The sequence below is a fragment of the Tachypleus tridentatus genome, chromosome 9 (genome assembly GCF_004210375.1).
Source record: "Tachypleus tridentatus isolate NWPU-2018 chromosome 9, ASM421037v1, whole genome shotgun sequence".
In the NCBI taxonomy this organism is placed as follows: domain Eukaryota; kingdom Metazoa; phylum Arthropoda; class Merostomata; order Xiphosura; family Limulidae; genus Tachypleus; species Tachypleus tridentatus.
This window is the reverse complement of record NC_134833.1, coordinates 109,531,219-109,558,601: the sequence shown is the minus strand read 5'-3', so window position 1 is coordinate 109,558,601 and position 27,383 is coordinate 109,531,219. Positions and strand designations below refer to the sequence as shown.

The window sequence follows — 27,383 nt, the reverse complement described above, 5'->3', positions numbered from 1 at the left end:
TAGTTTGGTGTAATCAGAAATTATTGGTAATTTGTATAATAATGAAACAGTTGTTAGAAACTTCTTTAACCTTTGGTCTCTTGTCCTTCCACCCAGCTGAAGTGTATAGACACATACATTTAACATTTACAACAGAATCATGATACAAATATAAAAATTTCCAGTCACTATTAGTCTTGGCTAAACCAGTTGTAATGTAGAATATAATGAAATGCTTTACATATATTTTGCAACAGTAGCTTTGTAAATTTCTTTAGAAATTATTATTTGTAAACATGCACGTGCATTTATAAGTGCTGGCTTTAAATTTTTATATTTGTTCAATTAATTTATTTAATAGTATTAGTTTGGCTTATTTATAATTATTTTATTGTACACATGTTTTTATCACAGAAACTCAAGGTTTTATAGTTTAGTTTATTGAAACTCATACTTAACATTTTTTGTAGCAAGAAGCAGTAACCTACATTCAGAGACAAGAAAGATCAAGGCAGCCCAGCATGATGACAGTTGTTAAAACACTAACAACTCCAAGAGCTTCATTAGTATCATCATCCACCCTCGCAGCTGATGGTGTTACACACAGTTCATCATCCTCTTTGAAAAGTTCGGCTTATGCTTCTACTTCGAGATTGGGTGAATCATCTAAATGTCAGTCTTTAAATGTGGCTTCTGCTGTGGAAGTTCCTAAAACATGTGGAGTTTCCAGTGTATGTTGTGCTTTGTTGTTAATGTTATTTTCTTTTATGTTAATATACTACCATTTCTTATGATGCCATGAAACTAAGATATTTCAATATAAAGCTTTTGGTTATGGTGTTCAGTTAGAAATATTTGTTATATTTGCTTTAAAACTATTTTAGTTTTAACATAACATAAAAGCCTTATTTAATTTTTCCACCATTGTTTTGTATTTTTTTCAGCATAATGGGTACATGATTTTAACTACTGAACATGTTTGATATAATTGATACTTGAAACCTGATGATACTTTTACTGGCAAAGCCATGGTCAGTAATAAATGAAGATTTTGTGAAATGTGCAATTTTTTTTTCTTAGTTCTGCAATTTAAAATATTTGCTATAAACCTACTTGTATTTAACCATAATATAAAACTATTATTTAATATAATTTTATTTTTGGTTTATGACTTATTTAGGTTCATTTGTGCTGGAGACTGTCTCAACCTGCTCATATGGCTATGAAAAAATCTTTTAATTTAGTTTTTTAACACTCACATATTTTATGTAGCCTGGTGTGAAAGAAGAATACTGTTTTTATGTCTAGATTGAAAAGTTAAGATTTAATGTCTTTGAAGATGCAAGTCTCAAAAGATTTACTATCATGCAAACATTAAGAAAAAAAATGTATATAAAGATGGTAGGATCTAATAGGTACTAAGTTGAACAAATGGTTAAGGCACTTGACTTATAATCTGAGGGTCGCGGATTCTAATCCCAGTCACTCCAAACATGCTCATCTTTTCAGCCATGGGGGCATTATAATGTGATGGTCAATCCCATTATTCATTGGTAAAAGAGTAATCCAAGAGTTGGCAAAGAGTGGTGATGACTAGCTGCCTTCCTTCTAGTCAAACACTGCTAAATTAGGGACAGCTAATGCAGATGGCCCTTGTGTAGCTTTGTGCAAAATTCAAAACAAACCAAATCTTTCTCAGTTGAAGTGATGTAAGAATCTCTTCATTCCGTGCTGGAAAGGGTTAACTGTGATATTTCAAAGTGTTAAAGTTTTGTGATTAAATGTACATAATATTTCCTTGTAAAAGTATAAACAGGTGTTACCAGCTCTTATACTTTATATTTTCCATAAATATGAACTTTTATGGAACAACTATGACATCAAATTAGGTGTATCCCACATTGTGAGAAAAGTTGCACTATTATAAAAAAAATAAATTTTAGATTCTGTTACACTTAAGAAAGAAACTTCAGAGTTGAAATTTATTGAATAAAAATTTAATTTTCCTACAAAGGAATAAATATTAAATCACAACTTTTGATTAAGAATTGATGTTCTGTCAAATATAGCTATCCATTGTTTCCCATCTTCAGTTGTCAGGCTGGGTTGTAATTTCCATTATCTCAGCTTTGAGAAGTTGGAGGCTAGCAATTTAAACACATAATTTTGTTGTTGTCCTCATTTTAAACTGAAAATCCATTGTGGATTCGATTTCAGCATTAGTTCTTGTAGGGATTGGAACAAAGTGATAACAGCTTAGCATAGTGATATGTTACTAGAGAAAAATAGAAAGTCTGGGAACAACTTCTGCCATAAACACAGTCCTGATTTTTTTAAAACTTTGATTTATAACTTTATTCATTTGAATCATAATGTAACAGTATAATGGGAAGCAAATTGTTTTTCTGGAACAAAATTAAATGTAGTGAAATCTGTTTGTTCTTTAACTTACCAATTTTCATTTTGCTGTCAAGTCCACTGAGGCCATGTTTACACTAGGCCTCAATGTCCAAACTAACTTCCTGAATGGACAATGAAAATAATTAAAGAGAAATATAATGTAGTTGTATATAAAATAGATTTAAAACTTATTTCATATATTAAATTGATTAAAAAATAAAAAATAAAGTTGGCTTGTCTGTAGTTTTGGTGTGGTAAAAAAAATATTTTATTGTATTCTGATGATTTTAAACTGTATTTGTGAGTAGCATTTTTCAGACAAAACAATGATAAAACTTACAGTTTAATAAAGTATAAACTTTATGAGAAAACTTACAGGAATGTAGGAAGACAAAAATGACTAGTTAACATATAAATCAAAGACATATATTTTTGTTTCTTAAAAGAGTATCACAGTGAAATCTTTTCACACTTTCAAAGCTGCAGTTTCATGGAAATATATATGAAATATCTTTTTTTGCAAAAGCTGTGCACGTAATCTGTAGAAATTTTATTCAAACTATCTTATCCTGATTTTTGTAGGTGCTAGCATTGTTTTTTGAACAATTCTAAAATTTTGATTTGCTTTTAATAAAGCAACCAAGTTATATAAATTACCAGCATTTTTTATTACCATGTTTGGTTTTTATGATCTTTATATTTTTGTGATGACTAAAACTAGTTGTATTCTCATATTTTAGGTGTTGGAACACAAGAGTTCTCTCTTAGCTGATGTAATAGAAGCAGCAGGTATACTGTCAAACAACAGTAGTTCAGCTACTTTATTGTCTGTTGCTTCTTCTACAAATGTGCCATGTAGAAACAGCAGTCAGATAATTACTACATCAGCTGCTGTTACTGTGGCCACTTACTCTGACAGCACTGCTCATGCTTCTTCTACTTCCATTGTTGTTTCTGTGGCAAAGTTACCTGATAGTGCCAGCAGGTCTTCTGTCACTGTTCCATTAGGAATACTGCCTGATAGTGGTAGTCAGTCTTCATCGTTTACTGTTCCTATATCCGTTGCTGCCACATTATTAGACTCCTGCTCTAAAGAATCATCATCTTTGCCATCTGTGTCTATAGCAACTCTACCAGACAGTGGAGGTCTTGTTTCAGTAGCATCAGTTCCAGTTTCCATAGCAACTTTACCTGATAGTGACATCCAACCTTCTTCAGCTTCAACTTCTATTCCAACTTATCCTGACAATGGTGGCCAAGCATCTGCTGCTGTACATATTCCCGTAGAAGCATTTCCTGACAGTGTCAGTCAGACTTCATCAGCTACATTTCCTGTTTCTCTGACAGTACTACCAGATAGTGGAGGCTTGGCTTCTTCTGCCTCAGTACCTGTTTCTGTGGGAATACTTCCTGACAGTGGCAGCCAAGATTTTTCAGTTCATGTATCTGTGGCAACATTACCTGACAGTGGAAGTCGAGACAAATCACCTTCTGTCATGATGTCTAAAGTTATCCTACCTGATAGTGGTAGTGAAGCTGCCATGACTGCCGAGACAGGTGAGTTTCATGATGGAGAAAACCAGACATCTTCAATTTCTGTGGTTTTACCAGACAGCTGTAGTCAGAGATCCTCGTCTTCAGTGATCACATCTTCACTAGTTCTACCTGACAGTGCTCCAAATGATCCAATATCCAAACCCACTGTGGTATTTCCTGATAGTGATGGTGAGGCTTCTTCTTCTTCTTCATTTACTGTAAGCAGACCAATATCAATCCAACCAGATAGTGGTAGTCAAACCTGTGTAACATCTGTAATGATGTCCAATAGAGTTTTTCCTGACAGTGTTAGTAATTCAGCTCCATCTGCTGTCACCTCATTGACTTCTATTTTGCCAGATAGTAGAAATCAGCCTGGAATCTCCTTGCTTAACAGACCTGCAGTAACACATATTCAACCAATATCTCAAAGACCAAAAACTTCAATATCTAGATCAGGAGTAATTCCTCCTGATAGTTCTAATTCCACTTATTCATCAGTTGCTATTCCACCTGACAGTAACAATCAGGTTTCTTCATCACAAGCTACAAATTCTTCTAGTATTCCAGTTACGCCCACTGGTGTCAACACTGTTGCTTTATCTCCAGTAACCTTGGTTAGTAGCAGCACTTTGGTACCTGTAGCAAGCTCCTTTGTCAGTTTGAGTGATTCCATTTCACCTTCATTTGTCACTTCTTCTGGTTCTGGTCAACAGCAGAATAGTGAAGTGGCTCCTTCTCAAAGTACGTATTTACTCCAGTTGAGTTAGTTGAAAGTAGACATAAGACACCATCATTTTGAAATTATTTTTGTACTCATTGGTCTGACTTTTTTTCATAACCTTTTGATTTCTTAACATCTCTAGAAAATGAATTATACAAAAAAATTATCTTTCAATAAAGATAACCAATAAATAATGGTTCTCTTTAACGACTAAAGTTAAATTTGATTGTAATAAAAATCATAATGCACATAAATGTATATGACTAAAAGCAGGTCACAAAAATTAAAATTTGAAGGTTTTTTTATTTTCCACAATTCTTTAAGGGTTGCACAGCAAACTGGAATATTATATGTATGATAAATTAAAAAAAAAAAGTTAGAATTTCCATAAGCATTTTGCTTATGCTATTATTACACCTTTGAGACCTTGACAAAGCCACCAGCATAAAATATTTGGTACAAAATAAAAAGGTTTCTGGAGCTGTAGTTTTTTGTTTTTTTATTTATCAAAAATATAATATTATTAAAATAAAAATGTACTCAATTTATCAGAATAAGAAACATTATCCTGGATACCTTAAAATTGTTCTAAATATTTTATTTGAATAAAATGCATGTAATTAACAAAACTAATTCTTAGTATAAACATAAAAGCTAAAAAAAATAGCTACAACTTCTTATAGCATGATTTCATTTTATAGTTTCTTTTAAGATGTGTATTATTTCAAAAAGAAATTCTAATTTTTATAAAGAATATTCACTTCCAATACTTTTCAGTAGGAGACTACTGTGTAACATGTAACTAGATTTTTTTAGAATTTTTTCCCCATATCTGATGAGAGAAAAATAACAAATTTATGCAGGCAGCTTAACCTGTTGACTGCCAAGTATTTCAGCTGCTACAATACAGCTCTAATGCTTCATTTTGTAACTTTTAGTGACACCATTTTGGATCGAAAGTGAAACAATTTGTAAGTAGGTTAAATGCATGTATGGTGCTGACATCTAGCGTTGAAGTTAGGTATTATTGAGAACAAATTAACTCATCCGTGGTACTGTGTTACCGAATGGCTTGGAGAGTTGTCTCGTCTATGGCACTGAACAGGTTAATGCTACAAATGAATTTGTTGTACTTCATATCAGTAATATAGATTTGATCATGTTTAATTTTCTAAAGAAACCTGTTGTTCTTCTGTTTAGTTGAAGAACAAGAGAGTAAAGCAGATGATGAGAAACAATCCAGCATTGAACAGATTTCTCTTGAGGTTGTTCCATCATCGTCTCAATCTTCTCTTTCAAAAACACTTGTGGTTTGTAAAGAAGAATCAACAGAAGATGCAAACATGGAAGATATCTCTGAACTTCAAGAAATAAGTATTCCTATTGAGCAGTTTGAAGAAGGACAGATACTTGAAATAGGTCAGTACAGGATTATATTTATGTATCTACAGCTAGTCAAGTCGACCATGGTTAATGAATGCTTTAAGTCTTATTATTACTGTAGTCTCTCCATGTCTTACATGTATATTCTGGCTAGTTCTATATATATATATGTAGAAGCAGAGAGAACTAGCCAGAATGTATGTGTACCAATTAGACATGGAAAGACTACAGAAATATTATACTTCCAGATGCCCACTCTGTAAATTAACCATGTATGTAAAGGGTTGTTAAAGTTGGGCTGATTGTATTTGACACAGCTCACATTATAATTGGTAAATTATTTTCTCTTTTATTAGAGGTTAACAGTGTTATTGTAATTGAGAAGTAATAATATTTAGGACCATAGTGAAGCAGAAATGCAATGTTATAAAGTATGAATTATAAATAACTATCATTGATGCTTTAGAATGCTCTTTTTTTTTTCCAGGCTTGATAGATTTTTGAACATGAACAACCTCATGTGTTTACTTACATTTTACTGTATTGGATAATATTGTTATTAATTTGTCTTAGTTATTTTTAACTTCATAAACGTTAGTGTTGTTTTTTTTTTTTGTCATTGTTACTATGTTACATGTGTAGTCTTGCCACAGAAGTGTAGTTAAATAGTAAAATGCATTTTTGCCTATTGTATCAATGTCAAACTGCTCTGAAGATGCATTATTATTGGTAATTAGACATAAGTTAGGGAGAAATATATAAAGTTTGTGATACATATCTCACATTTGTCAAGGAAAGATACAGCATGAAGTATTCCACTTATTTTTTTTTTTTATTAAGCAAGTTCTGTTTCTCTGTAGTGTTCATTTTATTAGCAGTATTGAGTAAAAGGATTAAGATATATGTTAATTTTTATACTTTTATCATTATACCATTTTTTTTTCAATGAGAATTATTTTTCATTGTTAGTTTAGTATAAAAATTTAAAAATAGCCTGAATCATTCACAGGCCCAATCATGTAAAATAATACTGGGATTATGACCATAAATATCATTAGCAGTGAAGATAACCAACTAATAAATACATTATAATAACTATAATTCTTTGGTTTATAAAATTTTGTATTTTTACTTAGAGTTGTATTTTAAATTAAATATATTAATTACTGGGTTAATTTAAAAAAAAATTCTTGGTAGATAGCTTGCTTTAATCAAAAGTTAATTATTCAAATGCATTTGATTGCTGTAATAGAACAGGCAGGTATAAATGGTTGAGCACTACAGTTGTAATTATAATTGCTTATATTTTGTGTTTATGATGCTTTATTTTGCAGAGGGACCAGAAGCAGAACTTCTGAGTCAAGGACACCTTAGTAAACAACTTCTGGAATTGTTGCAACAAGCTGGGATCCAAATACAAGAGGTATTCAATTGCATAAGGACTATTTGATATTATCTTCTAAAAATAACCATAAATTTTGGAATTCTCTGTAATTTTATTAAGTCTAATAATATGTTGTTATAATTTAAAGTATATTAGACCAAACAGAGCTTTTTTCATATGTACTTTGAAAGTATTCTTCCAGTAGTAGTAGAATTTTCAATTACCTCTCCATGCCATTGACACCTATTTCCTATGTAATACTAAAATCATTTCTAATCATATTTTCTGTTATCTTATAGATTAGCAATAATTTTAAAATCACTTTTGAAATCTATTTTCTTCTCACAAAGTCATCTAGTACATCTGTAAAAGTTAGATTTAACAAAAATAAACTTCTCAATTCACAAGTGATTGTAACTAAGAAAATTAACACTTTTGTGTTAACTGTTTTATCAAGAGAAATACATTTATATATTAAAACACTTGGTAGTTCTCAATTAATCGAAAATAAATAAAACAAAAATAACTTGTATCAGTTTCTAAACTTTACAGAGCAGACTGGAGTGAAATGTTGAAATGTCAGATTTGAATAAAATATTTTTATTTTTCTGGAGTGTTATTATGTACATTTTTGTGCACAAAAATAATTTTTAATGCAAGTTTAGCAATATAATAATCAGTGCTGAGTTACAGCCAACTAATATTTCCATCATCTCTTTTCAATTTGAGATCTAATTACAGTTTTGGACTCAGGGGGTCAAACCCTTTCAATTGACATATTTTCCCATATCCAATGTATTGTAGATTAAAGTTATTATAATTTTGCCAGTAGACATGTTTTCTAAGAGTGTACCCCTGATGTTAGATTGTGTTGTAGGTGATTGGGACACTGTCCAACTTGATCATATTTGTAGCTAGTTATGAGTCGTAGGCCTTTTTAATTCTTTTTTACCTGATATTTGGTGTTCATTTAGTTTTTAACTTCACAGTTTTTAGTCTTTCACTTTGATACCAAAAAATGCCAAACCAACCAACCAACTAATCCTATCTAAAAGAATTTCAAGTGCTATAGCTATTAAGGATTTTCTCTTTTCTAAATGGGTTCTTAGCTTTTGTTAGTTTTTTCTCTACATATTTATGGCATTGACTTTACTAACATGCAAGTGTTGTAAAATATTAATATCAGTTGTTTCAATTTTCTTAATATTATAATACCACTATGTTATGATTTTTCCCATTATTTAGATAATTATTTTATAAAAACAGTGTGTTATTTGAACTGCAACAGATAACTTTGACTGAATTACTTTTTCAATTTGGTACATAGGATGCAGAGATCATCACAGCAGAAGCAGCTCCCGAAAGCTCCTGTATTTCTGTTGAAAGTATATCAGCAGAAAGTGTTGTGCCAAAAATATCAGCTGGAAGCTCCACAATATCAAAAGCTGTTAACTTGGAAGTCAGTGGTATGGAGGAAAATCCACTGTCTTCAAGCATTGTTTATGTAACAACTGTAGCTGATGAAGCAGAAGAAACGGATGGAAAAGGTGTAACAGGTAAATATCTTCTTTCATTAAAATAAATTTATGCTGACCATGGATTATTTTATGGTACTCTTTGTTAATTTCATTATAAGGTATTTACCTACTTTTATTATAATTATATCATACACACATAACTACAATGTTTAAAGTTTGTGTTACACAGTGTTCAATCTTTGGTATTCACATAAACAATAACCTGAGTTACCATACAAACTTTTTAGCCCAACTGATTAGTTATATATTCCATTTCGGCATGCCATGGAAACAATAAGTACAGTGGAACTAAATTTTTTCCATGTGTTTTAGGACACACAAGTTCATGTTACTTTACTTTAAGCACATTTCAGTTTAAAGCTGTATCTTACAGTCATATTGTGCAGCTTTGAGTTTGCTAACTTCAAACTGTACCAAAATTAAAACTTTTTGTTGTATTTTGTTATTTAATTCTCATCAAATTCAGAAGTGCTGCTTGTTAAAACTTTTTATACCAGTAAAGTTTATGGAATAATTTTACTTAATCTCATATTAAAGCTTGAAAACATTTTAATAAAGTTTTACATTTAGGCTTATATGATGTAATGTTTATAGGAGAAGTAATTTTTAAAAGTTTAAAGTGAAATTTGTGGATAAATAAAGTTTTATTATGTGCAACTAGAATGCATCAATAAAATTAAAAAAAAAGTAATGTAAACTAAACAAAATGTTTATTGAAAAATGTCTGCTGTAGTTATAAAGGCAAAAAAAAATGATTCAACTTGAGTTTACCTTCACCTTGTTCCATTTTTCTAAATGTAAACAACATATATAATTTTTAATACATTCAATTTGTTTTTTAAGGTTTTAGCAGTTTCTGTTTTTTAACTTGTAGATAGAACTATACATTTTCACTTCAGGCCTACAATTTCCATAAATGTGCTGTCCAAGTTGATGCTAGTTAAGAGAGTAGTAAATCCAATGCATTCTAGAAAGAAGCATCTTTTATTTTGTGCATGTGTTCTTGAATATTTTCAATGTTAGGACCCAAGAAAATGGTATAAACAAGTTTCTGTTGAAGAAAGTCTATCATTTTTCCCTTCAATAAATATTAAGTTGGTCCAAAACTGGATCCAAGCTGAGCCTTGTTTTCATTAGTCTGTAGAATATAATAATGTTTAGAGAATCATACCTGTTCCAAAAGTCATGCCATGTCCATATCATAGTCTGACCAAGAATAACTAGTGGAAGTTATACTTTCAAATAATTTTCTTGAAAAATTATAAATTTGAATAGTTATTACATTTTCTCAGATATCTGAGTCTAAAGATATTTACAAATTCTCTATAACATTATCCTTACTCACAAGAGTCATATCTCCATGACTACAAACTGATATAAATGAAATTGTGTAATTTATTCATAAATTATTGCTATTGTCAGTTGTTTAAAAATAAAATGTAATATACATAACTGGTACAACTATCAACCTTTTCTTTCTCACACTGCCATTTTTTTATGTGAAAGGGTTACTTATTCTGTGCATCATTTGTTTCATATAGTCTTGTGGCTTCTTAAGAGTTAAATCATATTTTCATTTTTTATTTTGAATTTTAAACATTTGAGTTTTTTAGTAATCAGGGGTTCTTCTATCCTGATGTGTTGTTCATTATTGGACTTCACTGCTCCTTTCCTCAGCTGTTCTGTCACATTCCTGATCTAGATATTAAAAGGATTACCAGAAGTAAGCTTCAGCTATTATTCTATATGCTGCTGTAAACAATGCATGGATGGTTTTGCATAATTTCATCTATATTGAGAACACATATATCTATGAAATATGTAAGTAAAGTACTTACAATAATATCTGGTGAAACTAAATATAGAAAACTGAATCTTCATCCCACCAAAAGAAAAAGAGAAGTCAAATACAAATTTATTTGTTAAAACTAAAGAAATGTAATGTTATTGGAAATAAAGTGCACAAAAATATTAAATGGGTAGGTTCTCATTGCTGTATTTTATGTGGTTTACCAAACATTCATAAAAAATTATTGTTCATTAGGCTAATAGTTTCAAATATATGTACCTTTAAGCCAGGAATTGGCAGGTTTTGGATTTGTTTTCTTGAAACATTGGAAAAGAATGAGTATACAGTTAAGAATGGTTTGAGATCTATAAACCATTATCAGATTTATTATTTTATTAAAGGCAATTGTTAAGAGAGTTTTAAACTTGTTAGATGTCATAGGTATGTTATACATTTGCTACATTTAAGGGAAAAGGAACTAGTAAATTTATTCTTAGAGTGTCTAAATAAATAATAGTCTTATATTGTATTTACAGTTCAAGAAGTAAATAACAAAATTTGTCTTTAGTTTTTAGATTTAGATATTGATAACTCAGATGATAATTTGAATACAAAATTATTATAAACTAAAATACTGTGATGGGTAGGCTAGCCGTTGGAGCTTCAACTATTTCTACCAGTCGAAATATATTTATATTAATCCTCTTGTGATGGGCCATGGGTCAAAGGCCATGTCATCATGTTTATTGACTTACATTCAAAATTTTATTGAACTACAATTTCGTGAATTTAAGTCAATAAATTTGGAATCAAATTGTAGATTATAATTCACACTTTAATGTTATATACAAGTTAATTTCTAAAAGTAAATATTAAAAGAACATACCTAAATATAGATTTTAGTAAGTTGCACGATATGATGAATGCAGCACTATTTAAAATTAGATATTGTTATATCAAAATACTAATTCTATAATTACATACAAATTAGGAACTCAAATTACTAATAATGGCAAGCTAGAATATAAAATAAGAACCTCATATCTTTTTATTTTGCTGAGATATATATGGCTTATGTATTGAATCAAACATGGTGGCTCTGTTCAACTCTTTCCATTTTTTTTAAGTGATCCCTTATATACTCTGAATTCAATACATGACATGCAAATAATCAATCAACAGTTTAGAATGTTCTCTTAGTGGATTTTCACAGCTATTTTCATCTGTGAAAAGGCTACCGTGCTCAGCCAAACTAAGATTCCTTGAAGGTAGGTTATTTATTATTTGGTGGTTATTTAATTGTATATATATAAAACCTAACAAAACATTTTTTTCTAATATCCTCCATGTGTGAAATTTTAAAAGGCTTAGCAATCTATGTCTAGCAGCAACCAAATTTAAAGATTGTGGATAGAAGTTATAATTGTTTGCATTACTTCTAGATTTATTGTTCTCTATTAAAAAAAACAAAAAACTTTTTTTATTAACTTATTTTTAAGTAGTAATAATATATAATGTATAATAATTGAAATGTGAGTATATATTACAAAATACTAGTCCACTAAAACACAATTTAGACAGGGAACACTAAAGGTCAGTTTTATATTATTAGATATGTAACATAAGTGCAATTGCACCACATCAATGCAAGTTATGTAATGTTAGCTAGGCATGAATGGAAGATCCATACAATAAAAAATAATAAATATGTATAGTTATGAGACTTTAGCTAATTAGGCTAAACATTTGTATTTTTGTGTTATAATATGCAGTCATTCTAGCACAAGAAAGCATAATTTATAATTATTTCCTAATTTTTTATGATGGTTACAAGGTTGGTGAAGTTACAGATCCCACACAGTTAGAGAATAGAAAGTAACATAAATATAAAATCTTACTGAAAGCAAACATTTGAAATGTATTTAAGAGGTTTTATAGATTACCTAAATAATATTTGAGATTTTTGGAATGAAGAATAGTTTTCTTAATCGTAACATGAAATCACTTTGCACTCAGACTTGTAATGAGATGGACTTTACATTTACAAACAAATCTTTATTTAAAAAATTTCAATAAAAAATCTGATTTTTTGTGTGCATAAAACTTGTAATCTTTGCTAAAAGTTTACCATATTTTGTCAAAATAGACATACTGTATCAAATGTTTTAATGCAGATATTTAATGTGTGCAAATATGATTTTGTTAACTTGGTTCTAGAGGTTCTGTAGTCTTGAATACAGGTGATCAGTCATGTTATGTGTAACAGCATTGCTATACTCTAAAAGTGGTCTTATGTATGCTCTATAGATTGTTATTTTGCAATATAACTAACAAATATTCTCTAAATATGCTTTCAGTAACATTACTAAATCATTACACTGTATCAACTCAACTATATTTCACCTGTATTATCCAATGATAGGAAAGATGGCAATAAGTTACAGAGAGATTAGGCAAGAAACATTTGGTGGACTCATCATAAAGGTGATCATGATTTTTCTTTCAACTTCAAAGACTACTCTAGCAATGGCTGCAACTGCCCACAGAGAATTTGTTGATAACTTCTTCGATGGGATGATAACTTACTTAGAACTTATATTTAGCTCTAAACATGAGCTTTTATACAAATATTTTTAGGCATTCTTATGATCTTCTAAATAATGTACACAACCAACTACCTGCAAGTAGATCTGACACTTTGGTTGTCTTTCCTTGATTGTTTCACAGTTCTCAAAACCAGAACCAAAAACCACTTGCTCATTGGTTGCAGATAAAGTTGATAAATTGGCAGCCTTCTTGCTTGTATTTATACACACATTTAACATGGATACTACATTAAAGTTGACTTACTTCCTTTCTTGCCAGTTTTGTGCATGATAATGTTAGCATTTGCTGTAGCTTCTCCACTGCTGTGATAGTGCCAGCTTGTAGATAACAGTCTAATTTCCTGTCTATCTATAGAGGCTTTTATGACCTTTCTCATGACCTTGATAGTGTTGTTTGTAATCAGTACAAACAAGAGCATTTTTAAGAATATCTCTGCCATTTGCTTAATATAATAATTTTTTATGCTTTTGTGAATATACACCACACTTCTCCTTACTGCATGTATTTGCTCAACACTTGCATCATTTGAAATGCTCAGAATGCTGTAAGTGCTTCAGTACACAGAATTGCTTAAATCTTGTTTACAGTTTTGTACCTGTTAAATATAAGGATAATTTGATAAAATATATAATAGAGCTTTTCACATTCCCAGTAACTAGCATTATTTCCATACAGAAATGGTTACAATAAAACTAATTCTTAAAAATGTTTTTTATCTTTTATTACTTGAGAGTTTTTGTTTTTTTAAATTTAAATGAACTCTACAACTTGTAAAGTGAGGTAGGATATGTGTTATCTAGTATTTTATGTCAATTTTCTGTTTGTGGATAAAGTCAGCTATGCATTGAGAAATAAAATCAAAAATATTTTGAAGTCAAAGTATCCACATATTTCAGTATGTACAGTCTTAAAATCAGTGTTCAGAATTGAAATTTTGTTAAAAGCAAATAAACAAGATTATTAATAAACTTCAGTACTTCTACATTGTTTAGTAATATGTCTGTTCTCAACATGGATTTAAAAGATCACCTGAATCTAAGTTTTGATAATTCTTCAATTACTTAAAGATGTCTGGATCAGGATCTACATCATAGTGGTTATAGTTTGTTGAAAGTTCTAGGTCTCAGTTGGAAAATGTATGATACAGGTGATCAAATGAACTGAAAGTTCATTTCAGTCAGAGAAAAAAACAAAGTTGGAAAATGTAAAGTTAGCTGGCATGTGAGTGATTGGCCACAGTTTAACAGAGATAAGAAGAATAAATTGTCTTGTCAAAGAGTTTTATAAATTAATTGAACCCATCTGTGTGGACTTTGATGAAAAGAAGACAATTATTTCAAGTTTGCAATACAGCTATGATAACCCATGGAGTATCATAAGTGAATCTATTGCAGATTGTTCAGTAAGAGACAAACTAGAGAAAGTTAGTTGGTCTTGTCAGTTGAATTTTATAGTAATTGAATCAACCTGAGTGAACTTTTGACAAGAAAAGAGAATTATTTAGAGTTTTAGTTACAGTTTTGATTCCCCCCCCCACACACACACACACTACTTGTTTTAAAATTATACATATTCAAAATAAGTCAAATGTATGTACAAATATTCTTTACAGCTGTAATTTCCTACACTGTAAAGAATATTTTACATACATTTCAGTTATTTTAAATATGTATAATTTTATGTCTATTTATTGTTTGAATTTATCACCAACAAGTCACAGACACCTACTGTAGAAGAATTTTAGCCCCACTTGTACATAAAACCCTGAAAAATGTGATTGGACTTCTGAAACTTCTCACTTGTCAGAGAATGAAAGTTTTTAAAATTTATTTGCCATTATTTTTTGTTTCTTGTGAATTGTTTTCATTTTTTAAAACCTCATTCAGATTTTTTTCAACTTTATTTTACCTTTAACATTTTACTTTATTTCATGTTTTTTAATGCTTTGATTTTCCTCTTCAAATACATGTGGAGAAACTGAAACATATGTTTAAATTTTAGTTCTTTAACACAAAATTGTGTGGTTTTATTGATGTTGATGCATCATAGATCATTGGGGAGTACTATGACTCAGCATCATCCTATTGATTTATTAGAATCACTAATATTTTATTTATCAGTGTTTAAAAACTCTTAAAACACAACATATCCTCAGTCCCACCAATCAACAAGTTTTTTTTATCTATCTTTATGTAAAGTATCATTATTCCTCTCTTCCTTATTTGATCCATTTTTGGAACAGTTTAAAGTTTTGGTCAGTTTAGCTTTGGATGAAAAAACTTTAGAAGTGATACCTAAACTTTTGCAGTTTGACATAAATGCATTGATTTGTTGAGGATGGACAATGTTTTGGCTAATGCTTATTTGTGTAACAACAAGAGTGCATCAGTCTGTACTAAAGTTTTTGTAAAAAGAATGTGAAATTAATTGGATATATAAATAATATGTATATATTTGTATACATACAAAAAGTTGGAATAAACATTTCTGGATTAACTTCTTCATTGATGAGTTCAATTATTATGATACATAGATCTAGGTTTTAGTAAAATTGTTTAAGGACTTGCTTTCATGCTTTTAAAAAATCTCTTATGTAATTTAGATGATCTGTTTCATTTCCTATATTAATATAATCTCATCATGAAGGGTTATGAGTTAAAAGCCGTATCATTGTGTCTGTTGACTTGCATTCAAAATTTGGTTGAACTACTATTTTATGAATTTGTGTCAGTAAGTTTGGTGTGAAATTATAGATTATAATTCAAATTTTAGTAAATTTTAAATTTCATAATTTAAAAGTAAATATTAAAAGAACACACCTATACATGACTTTTTGTGTTATGTGGTATGTTGAATAGAGCATTGGTTGAAATTATATGTTAGTGATGTCCAAATACAGAGTTTGTTGTTTCATACAAATTAGGAACTCAAATTATTAACAATAACAAACTAGAAAATAAAATAAGAATCTCATATCTATGCACTTTCCAAGATAATTTCACATGTGCTGAATTAAACTTGGCTCTGCTCATTTCTTTCCATTTTTTGAAACACTCCTTTATATACACATTATTCTGCTTGAAATTATGTATTTGTTTTCAGACAAACTACAGCTTAGTTAATAAGCTTGATAAACTGTAGTGGAATTCTATGCTATCAATATAGTTATTTATGATTTTTTGTTTTTTCAAATGTCTATATAAAGCCTAAAAAATTATTTCATCTCGCATCTTCCACATGCAAAATTTGAAAAGGCTTAGCAACTTAGAGCAAGTAGCAAACAAGTACAAAGATCATTGTAACTAGAAGATATAATTGTTTGCTCTACTTATTTATTTACTATTTTATATTTTAAGAAAAATAGCTTAAGAACTTATTTGTAAATAGTAATAATCTGTATAAGTTGTTTGGTTGATTGGTGGCTTATGGCATAAAGCAACAAGGCTATCTGCACTAAATCAGTAATAAATATACAGAAGTAATATATTATACAAGTGAAAAGTAAGTCAAGTAAAAAAAAAACAGTTTCAAAAGCAAGTAAAAAAAACATAAATAGAATTAAAAAGGCTTATGGCCTATAAATATTTAAAAACACAAGTTGGACAGTGTCAACACTGTCCAAGATCAGGGACAAGCCTGTGGAAAACCCACATCTGAAATGGTGCCATCACTTAGACTCATAACAATGGCACAACAGTAGAATGTGGGCTATTGTTACTTGAGTGTTAAAAAGGCCACACATTGGTGGATCAGTCCCAAATAAAAGAAAACATTTGGTTAAAAAAATGACAAATGTGTAGTTTAGCTCAATCAACTTTCTCCTTCCAATCCCTACAGAAACAAGATGAACAAAGAGCAGTAGAAGGTTTGATCTGGAAAAGCTTGTTATCAAGTTATCCACTCCAAGTGACTACCAACTGACACAATGCTGAGCCTTGAATACAGGAACATGGTCTATATACAGGATAGGCACATTTATGACAGTATCAGGGCAGATGGGCTTAGTTGTGGCATTAGCAAACTCATTCCTGAGAAAAGTGATGTGGCCAAGTATCCATTCAAACTGGATACAAATAGAAGATAGAGAAAAAGGGGCCAACTGTTGTTGAATATCAATGATAACAGGGTGAGAACTAATGCAAAGCAATTCCATGGCCAGTAGAGAGCTAGATGCATGAAAATAGTATAAGATCCAGTATTTAAGAGAGAAAAATTATGATCTGAGAGCATGCACTCTATTGGAATGATCTCTTCCATCAGTATCAATACCATCCTAGAGGGGACTGTCTCCACCAAGATTAAGAAGAAAGGTGGCAACTGTTCAATGAGAGCATCAAGATATGATTAATTATAAGTCTCCTCAGGAGACAGAGTGAACAAACAATGATGGTATAGCCCAATGAAAAGTGGGGATAGTGGTGGTCAACTGCTGGTCAACCCCTCAATGTATTTGTTCATCACACAACCTGCTATTTAGGTATAAAAAAACTGCTTAAAGGTGATTAAATTCATGTGGTTCATTAATCTTTTCTGTTAGGAAAGACACACAGGATGATAAGAATCAATCAAGGCTTTAATGTCATTCAGATTATAATGGAATCCTTCACAGTTCCACTGTAACAAAGTGGCTGTTTTTACTTATGTGGATGAGGAGTTGGTGGAAAACTGTTCGGTTTATGACTGCACCATTTTTGTTCCTAAGCATGAGATCTGTCGACCTCCATGGATCCTGCCCTTGGTTGAGTAGGTAGGTTTCTGTCAGTAGATTCCAGAGACTGAGGGTGTGAATGTGTAATCATTCTACATCTTGGGGCCAAAGAAGGTGGACCCAGGCAGTCACTGGAGGGAATGGTGGAAACAGAGGCAGGAGTAGACATTGACTTATCAACTTGCTTATTCATATAAAGCAAAAAGACTTCACATAGTCGGAGAACGACCCTGATGGAAGCATGGAAAGATCTGTCTGCACTTCCACTGTAGTAGTGTTACATGCTACAAGTGGAATATGCTCAAGATGGATTAGGGAACAATGACTTCCAAGTCTTGGAATAAGAAATGTTGTTAATGGTTTTTAAATGCTGTACTTATTTCTCCTTCACCCACTTTGAGCAAGAACAAAAGAGGAGTGAGAACCACTACAGTTAGTGCATTGAGGTTCCAGTTCATATTTGTAGGCATTGTGATATTTACCACCATGAATACACATCACAGGATAACAACATAATGCCAACAGTGTCTAAACCACTGATACTGGAAACACCAGTGAGGGTTAGGAAAGAATAGCCATACCTGACAGTTCAGATAACCTGTCTTGACAGAGGGTGGTGGACATGGTTATGTAAACATCAAGATTCCATCCCTGCAAGTGGTGATACTATGCACAACAGAAATGCCTTAGCTGAAGAAACCAGAAAGGATCTTCTGACTTGGGGATGATCTTCAAATCCCTCTCAACAGTAACTCCTTGCAAGGAATTCAAAGTAGCATTGGGAGTAACATGAATGGGTATGTCCCCAGTGGTCTTAAAATTAAGGAAGAGTTTGGTGTGTTTTGGTGTAGATGTTTTCACCAAGATGGCCCCATAACATAGCTACTTGGTGGACTGTGGATAACCAGCAAGCCCTTATAATCCTTTTTGAATAGAGAGAAAGGCAATGTTTGCATTAAAGGTTTGTAAGACACAAAATGGGGTATGAGGAAATGAGGAACAACTGTACAATAACTTGGAGACTGATGTTCAGAGTCTTCAAAATGTAGTCATTCACTAATGATCTGTTGTTTTTTTTAATGTTTTATTCTCTTGGGATTTGGGGGATCCATAATAGAAAGAAAAGGATTGTGCTTAGTAGCCTCACCCACCATGGAGTTTTAAAAGGGTATGCATTACAGTACCAAACCAGAACACTTTAGCAACATCAGTGGTTTGTGAGCACTATACTTGAATACCATGATCAGACACAGTGTCTACAGCACCCTTTAAAAATGTTCAACACTGGTGTTCAGTTGATTCTAGCCAAACAGGACCACCTGATTGACCCTTGGAGGTTTTCACCCCAAGGCCACCTGTCTAGAGGAATTCAAGGCCAAAGTGGTGTATTGGGGCTGGACTCCTGAATGACCAGGATTCTCTACTCCACTTTATTGATCATAACTCACAGTATATATGCAGGTAAATGTTTAGATCCCAGAGAAGATAAACTGGAAGTACAGAACCTTTTCTGGGAGGTTCCCTCACCATGTACAGGAATCCACCTTGAAGGGTACGACCTACATGCATATATAATGTATAATAAATGAAATGTGACTGTATTTTACAAAATACAATTACTAGTCCATTATAACACAGTGAAGACAAGTCACTTTGTAAAGGTCACTTTCATATTCTTGGATACCATGAGTGCAAATGCACCTCCTTATTGTAACTTCTGTAATGTTAACAAGGCATGAGTGGAAGTTCAATATAATAAAAATAATATTTATAAGTGAGTAATGTTATGTCATTTAAGGTATTTGGACTAAACATTTGTGTTTCTGTGTTATAATTTATTGTCATTCTGGAAGAAAAACAATTTATATTTATTTCCTAATTTTTATGGCAGTTACAAGGTTGGTCAAATTGACAGACCTCATTTTGTTAGGGTACATAAAATAACACAAAATATGAAGCTTTACCAAATATAAACATTTGAAATATATATTAGAAGTTCTAGAGATTACACAAATAATATTAGATTTTTGGGACAAAGAATAGTTTTTAATCAAATTGAAAATCACTTCACATTAGTAATAAAACAGACTTAATATTTTCACAAACAAATCTTCAGTAAAAATACTTCATTAAAAAAATCTTATTTTCTGTGTAAAAAAGACTTGCAATCTTTACTAAAAATCAACCAAATTTTGTGAGGGTACACATACTGCATCAAAGTTATAGTATAAATACTTAATTTGTGTATGTCATGCTGAGCCCACCACTAAAGCATTAACAAACTGAATAATACAATTGTGACTGATTGGAAAGTTTTATTTGTATTTTTAGCAATATATATTTTGTGTTCATGGTATGCTGAATAATGTGATACAGATATAATTATGTAAAATAGCAATTTGTTATTCCACAACTTATACATTTTATTTACAAAATAAATGGGGTTTTATTTTCCTTATTATTTTACTTAATTCCCTTTTCAGTGGTTGAACTGGCAAACTGAATCACTTGTCTCATCCTAGTAGCAAATGCAAAAAGAAAAGAAAAGGGAGACAAAATTTTAGCACTTTTATTTTTTTAAAGTAAAATCCAGTTCAAAGCTTAGGTCATAAAATTGATTGATCCATGTGAGAATAATTTCCTAATGACTATTGCATGGGTGGGAAAGATATATATTAGGTACATAAATCCATAGTGGTGATTTTGGCCAGAATGTCTCAAGTACAAAAAAGTGTTGGAAAAAAAATCATCACAAGTTTTTTATTTCATTCCATATCTTTTTAATATACTTGCTTTTATAAACCTACTACCAGTAATGATCACATGAATATGGCACAGTCAGAGGGAAATAATAGTTTGTGAATTCCTGGTAATTTTCAGTACTAGTAAAATTTCCTACTTTAGCCACATTTGTATAAATGACTGTGTCCAAATATATTTTAGGTTGTACATTATAGAATGTATTTATTATGTGTATTCATTTGAAGAATAATAGTTGACTATGAAAAGCTTTGCAATATCTTTTTACTCCACTAGATAAAAAAGGAATTTTGTTTTGTGTGTTAAAAATATCAATGCATCTGGAATATAATACTTGTAGTTATAAGCATGTATAAGATGCTAGACCATAGATCAAATGTTTTTATTAAATTTCAAATAATTAACAGAAAATAATAAGTAAACTTTTTTACAGCAGTATTATTTTATTGGAATATTTACTGTTGCTTAATGCTTTAATTTTCCTCTTCATGGGCATATGAAGGATATGAAACTAAAACATGAAGTGTTTAAGTTTCAGTTTTTGTTTCCTTAATACAAAATTACAAGTTGTGTGGTGTTATTAATTTTGATCCATAGCTGGGTCAGAAGGGAATACTGTGACTCAACACCACGTTATTGACTTGTTAGCATCAGCTCAGCTGGATCCTGAAACATTGAGACTAGTGGAAGACCTACTACAGAATCCAGGAAGTCTGACAAACAGACTTGGAATCAGCCAAGCTGATGATGTGGGTAAAGACGGTAGGACCTTCCTCTTAAGCGTTCAGCTTAGTTGTCAGTTGTTTCTCAAAACTGTTTACTATTTTTTCAAAAAAATAATAATAAGGAATGAATAATAATTTGGCATTATAGAGGCAGTAAAATTGCATTGGCTCTGCAATTTTATTATTATTATTATTTGCATTAGTTTGGAAGATATATTACAAAAAGCATAACAACATACTTCAATATCCTTTTCTTAAGTATTTTATGCCAATATTTATTCCTGTATTTTTTCTGTCATAATCTCTCAAATGTGCATTTTTTGTTTGCATAAAACATTATTTAATTTTAGAGTTGTTTTGCAGTTATTAATTAAAGTGACATTATTCATTTCCATTTACTTGAATAACATTTTTTTGCCTTATTTGAGCTTGTAGTATTGAACAGATAGAATTCTGATTGAAATTTACTTTTTAGCATAGTTGAAACTAAAAATGTAATTTATAGTGGAACAAAGGTTACTAAATAAGGCAAGATTTGGTTGTTGTAGTCTTTTGATATTTTATTCTTGTTAGTGTGTGATACAAAACCACATCACAGAAGCTGCAAGCCACAGTGCAAAGACACAAATATACTAAATTTTTAACTTGACTTTCTAAAGCATTCATGGAGTTTAAAAAGAATTTTATGTTAGTGAAAGTATTAAAACTGATTGTTCTATAATGTTTCACCTGCTTTGTTCTTTTGAGATAAGCAAATAAAGCTTTATCAGACACAAAAATTCCAGATAATAAAAGCATAATAAAGAATCTACTTAAAATGTACCTGTTAATTTTCATGCTGAAGTAAGTAAATTAAGAAGTTGATTTAACTTTTAGCTTGTTAATGTGTGTGAAACATAAGCTTTGTTGTTTAATATACAGATAAATAAACTTGCTGAGGGTTTAACTAACCCAGAGAGTAGTCACAGATCCCCAGATGTGTTTACCTTTCACTTACCTGGCCAAAAAAGATGTGAGGGAGATGAAGTGTTGACCACCAATATTGATGTGAAGAATCTGAATAGCCAAGCATTGAATACTAATGTGACTGTTGAACCTTGTGGATTTGATACAAGTTTAATGAAACTGGAAGATTTCACAAGCCAGCAAGAAAGTTTAGAATGTAATGAACAGTTGTCACAGGATTGTTCAAATGAGATTGTAAGAACAAAGCAGAGTTCTCTAACATCTTCCAAAGAAGGCAATAAAGAAGTAACTGAGAAATAGAAAATTTTAAAGAATATTTTGCTTATGATTTTGACATGTTTAAAATACCTTTTATCCTTTTTCAAACTTTTCGTTGCCTAAGAAAAAATTAACTTATAAAAGAATCTGAATATAAAATAAAAGAATATATACAATTTAATTGTATTGAAAAAATTGATGTCCTTAGATATGTAAAAATGCCTGTGTAAAATACAAGCTTATTGAAAAAAACAACACCAACTTGTGCTAGCCAGTAGATATTGGCTTGTAGCTACTGTACTTGTAGGACCAACATTTTTTTTAAATATAGTTTAATTAGGTGTACCAGTGATTAACTTAAAGAGAAAAAAATCATTATCATTGTATTAAAAGATAATCTAGAAAATTGAATTGTAGCAGATTTAACTTTTAAGTAACTGCATAGTTAAAAGGCTTTCTTTTCATATTTAACAACATATGTGCACCTGATGATAATATCAGATGTACAAAATCAATAAAATTCAGCAGGTATAATAAAAATAGAGCTGGAAGATTAAAGTATTTGCTAATGTGCTAATTAATTTGTACATCATGTCCTCTATGACATGTACATGAAAAGTGGTATGTACTATCTTATTTTTTTTTAACCATTGAAAATAAATATCATGTTAGAATAATTTAAATTGCCCATGATTCATTATGACAGACTTCTTCTGAAGGTTACCATTTGCATATTTGTGATTAAAGATATTTTCCCACAATTTTTAAGGGCATTTTCTTCTTGATAGTTGAGTTGCTGACTTTGACTAAATACTGCCAAGAGATTACCATTGTTTGTTTTTCAAATGTGCAGTTATCTGACACTGATCTTCTGAAATTAAATAAATCAGTAATTAAGTTGTGAAAAAAGGGTTTACTCTTATAATAACAAAACTAAGCATTTTTATCTAAAATGTCATAATTACAGTTATAGATAATTACATAGCTAGTTAGACAGCCTGTTTTTAAATGTTGTTTGAGTAGGGTAAACATGAAAATAATATTGAATAAATATTTGAATCATCACAACATTTTTGCCTGCCATATTCACTAAACTGTACACATATCTGATTTGATGACAGCTTTATTTGGTGAGCATAAAAAACTCGTGTTTGCAATAAAACTGTAATAAGAACTAAAATTTTGTGAGTTTAAACAAAGAGTCTAAACATCAAGATACCTTGGTTAATTAACATTAATAAGCAATCACCAGTAGTGACTTCTTTGCATTATATTTATATTTATTATTTAAGTTAAAAACATTTCTAAACAGATTACATTAAAAGCAATGATAGCATTAATTTTACACAGCATATCCAAACCTTAAATTAAATATAATTAGATTTAATTTTGTTGAGAAGAAAAACAAAGTAATTAAAGAGATTAAAAAATATATGTGAAGAAGTGAAAATGCAACACCAAATCCAATATCCAACACCAAGTCAAAAATCACAGAATCATTATGTTATGAGCTCTGGTTTGTTTGGCTGTTTTTCCATTCGGATACACAACCTGTCTGGTTTAACCTCTGTTTTACCAGTCTTGACATCCTTAAGAGAAAAAAAAAATGGAGTAGATGTGAATGCTCAAACCCACAACATCCCATACTGTTACCTATAGCAAATGACTGGGCTTGGTATAGTAGTACTTTAACTTGGTATTTATTGTCCATACATCATACTGGGAGCTTGAATGCCACATTAAAGGACAAGTTTGCTATCTCCCCTATTTATGTATACTACTATAATCCTTATATTTCTTTTTCTTTTTTTAATTGTTATTATTATTATTATCATATTTGTGAGCAACCACTCAGTGTCTATCTGCATATATGGAAAGATGGTAAAAATGTGGGATGTTGTGGATTTAAGTACCCACATTTGCTCATTTTCTTATTTTTCTAAGTATGTGAGCATGGTGAAGTTGAGATTAAGCCAGTAGATGATGTACGCAAAATACAACCTGGATCTGTTTACTGCTGATGCATCAAAAAACCAGGGCACTTAAAATTGTCTTTGTAAAACATTCAACCCATTTCTAACCTGTATAAGCTTACCTACCTTCTTTCAAGTTATCTTACATATTCTTATTGAAAAACTAATTTAACATACAAATATTTTCACAAACTTTATGGAATAAACTGAAAGAGTAGTTTACTGAATTATTAAAAAACAAGTCTAATTATTTACTCTGTTAATATGTGATAGACTACTACTTGTTCTATCCAATCGTATTTAAACTTCCTTTAAAGCTGATTTCAAAGCTATGTTTTATTAGTAAGTTATCAAACCACTATGTGGCACCATATCAAGTTTTAAACCAAGGTCTGTACAAAAACTAAGGGAAATGCTTGAAAAGCAAGAAATAAACAATATATTTTCACAAAGTGGTAGTTATTTTTGGAATAAGCAGATATTTTTTTTCTAGGAAAATGACATTTTTTATTTTACGCCTGTACAGAAATGAAAATATTAACCTTTCTTCATTCGTTACAGTAAATAAATGTCAGGATATGAGAAAATATTAATTTTAAGATATTTTTGAGGTAAAATTGTTTAAGTACTTAGAATTAACATACAGGATGGCCTGTGAGTCCCTACCCATTCATATATTTTATGTATCCAGTGTATCTGTGTGCTGTTCCTCATTCTGACTGCATAATATTATGTGATGCCATATTCTGTGAGACATTTTCCTCAACATGGGCTTACATTGGCCATATTTCTCTGAAAAAGAAACAAATTTATAATACATGTGTAATTGAATATAACATAACAACATGTGGATGGGTAAGGACTTACGGGCCACCCTGTATACACTTGTCTTACAAATTGTGGGAAAAACATATGAAAAACTAGAGGACATCATTTCTTTAGGTCCAGAAGTTTTAAAGTAAGTTATTTTTCATCCTAAATTGTTGTATATGAAAATATAATGGAAAGTAGTATAGAACATATAATTAGTTTGCAAAACATCCAAACATCAGTACATAATATTTGATAAACAATACTGATGTTCATAAAAAATTAAATGTCAAAACCTGCTGAGTTGAGTAATTATATTAAGCATTTGATTCATGTATGTTTGTTATCCATATTTTGAAAAATGTTTAAACAAAAGCATCTTGATGGATGTGTATTACTTTTGTTCTTATTTTTTTTATTTATAACCATGCACTGCTAGTAAGTTTATTAATAAAATCAGTTGTAAAGCCTACAAAATTTTGAGTAGCTCAGATGGGTTATAATTCAATGATTTCAAAGTATATATATTTATTTCTAGTAATGTTATTGATATAAAAGTAAACACATTATACAGTCATGGCACTTGTCTTTCTGCTTATTTTGTACATCAAAAATACAAAAACATCTTTCTTATAAGATTTATAACTTCCAAACAATGAAAAATCAATATTGTAATAAGTATATGTTATAAGAACTAAAGGTGTCATAAGTAGTATGAACTGTAAATAGTTCTTGTACAACTAGTCCTAATGAAGTCACAATGATCAATCATTGACTGAAATAAAATGTTTATTATTATTACCTGTTAAGGTAGGATTTTTTGTTGTTTTTTACTAACTTCATTGACAAAATATCTAAATTCCTCTAGTGTGCACTACACATTTTAAAAAAACAACACTAACTTTGATGAAAATAAATCTCTTAAAATCTAGAGCATGCAAACATTATTAGTGTCTGGAAAAAGCCAAGGTGCAAAAATTTACCATGGCAACATTTAATTTATATTCGTATTGTTATATTCTTTCAGAAATAATCAGTTATTAACTGATGCTGTAACCAGATTGCTTTAGACCACAGCTGTGTTGACTTGAGAAAAAACTATAAGAAAAATGTATTACAGTAATTAATTTTAAAAAATTCTTTTTGATAACAGTAGCTTTTTTCAGTTTATTTGAATTTCTTAAAAGAAAATGGAGAGGGCTCACCCCCACATACCCTAGATCTGTGCCTACTTATATAATATTAAATGATATAGTTATTTATTGTTATATAGTTTTTAAAATTGTGCATTTTATTCTTATTTGGTTGGTTGGGGTTTAATTGAAGGTTATTTTGGTTCAAATGTCTACAAAAAAGCAATACTTCTTTTAAAAGTTACTTTTTCAGTTCAATTTTGTTTATTCTATGACTTATACATGCATAAATGTAAAAAAAAAAGGCATCACATTTTTCCTATCTTCTTTTGAGTTTTATCTATATGTTTATCTTTTTTTTAGTATTTTTATTACATTTTACTGGAGTTTTTGTTGTATTACAATTGATTTGTTTTAACTGTTTATTAACAGTGTAGATTTTTAGTGCAAAAAACAAACAAACTTTTAATTCTTCTTGTTATATGTAGTCATATGGAAATCAGGTTGGATTATGGTTTTGAAAAATAGTGCATAAAAATATTAAATCAGAAAATGTATGAAGATTGAAATATGTTGTTTTGAAAAATGTATATTCAATCCCTGGCTTGAAGGATTTTTTTAAACTTCCATTCACATAGTAAAGCCATTGTTGTGAACTTCTATCGTACATCATATTAATATATAATTAGTTATAAGTTTAGACAGAATAT

The 27,383-nt window shown here is 30.3% G+C and overlaps 1 protein-coding gene across 8 annotated transcripts; it reads left to right on the top strand.

Annotated features, from left to right (window-relative positions):
- The first annotated feature begins 239 nt into the window (after positions 1-239).
- LOC143226024 (uncharacterized) lies at positions 240-26,349 on the top strand. Of its 8 annotated transcripts, none has more exons than XM_076456397.1 (7): positions 240-710; positions 3,120-4,659; positions 5,840-6,058; positions 7,357-7,445; positions 8,734-8,962; positions 21,457-21,557; positions 22,455-26,349. In XM_076456397.1, the coding sequence occupies exons 1-7, from the start codon at positions 501-503 to the stop codon at positions 22,797-22,799; spliced, it is 2,733 nt and encodes a 910-aa protein (XP_076312512.1). In that variant the 5' UTR covers positions 240-500; the 3' UTR covers positions 22,800-26,349. The 8 variants fall into 8 exon arrangements, with proteins under 8 accessions (XP_076312512.1, XP_076312516.1, XP_076312511.1 ...); XM_076456401.1 differs by having other exon boundaries at positions 21,457-21,570; XM_076456396.1 differs by having other exon boundaries at positions 21,406-21,557.
- Positions 26,350-27,383: the final 1,034 nt, after the last annotated feature.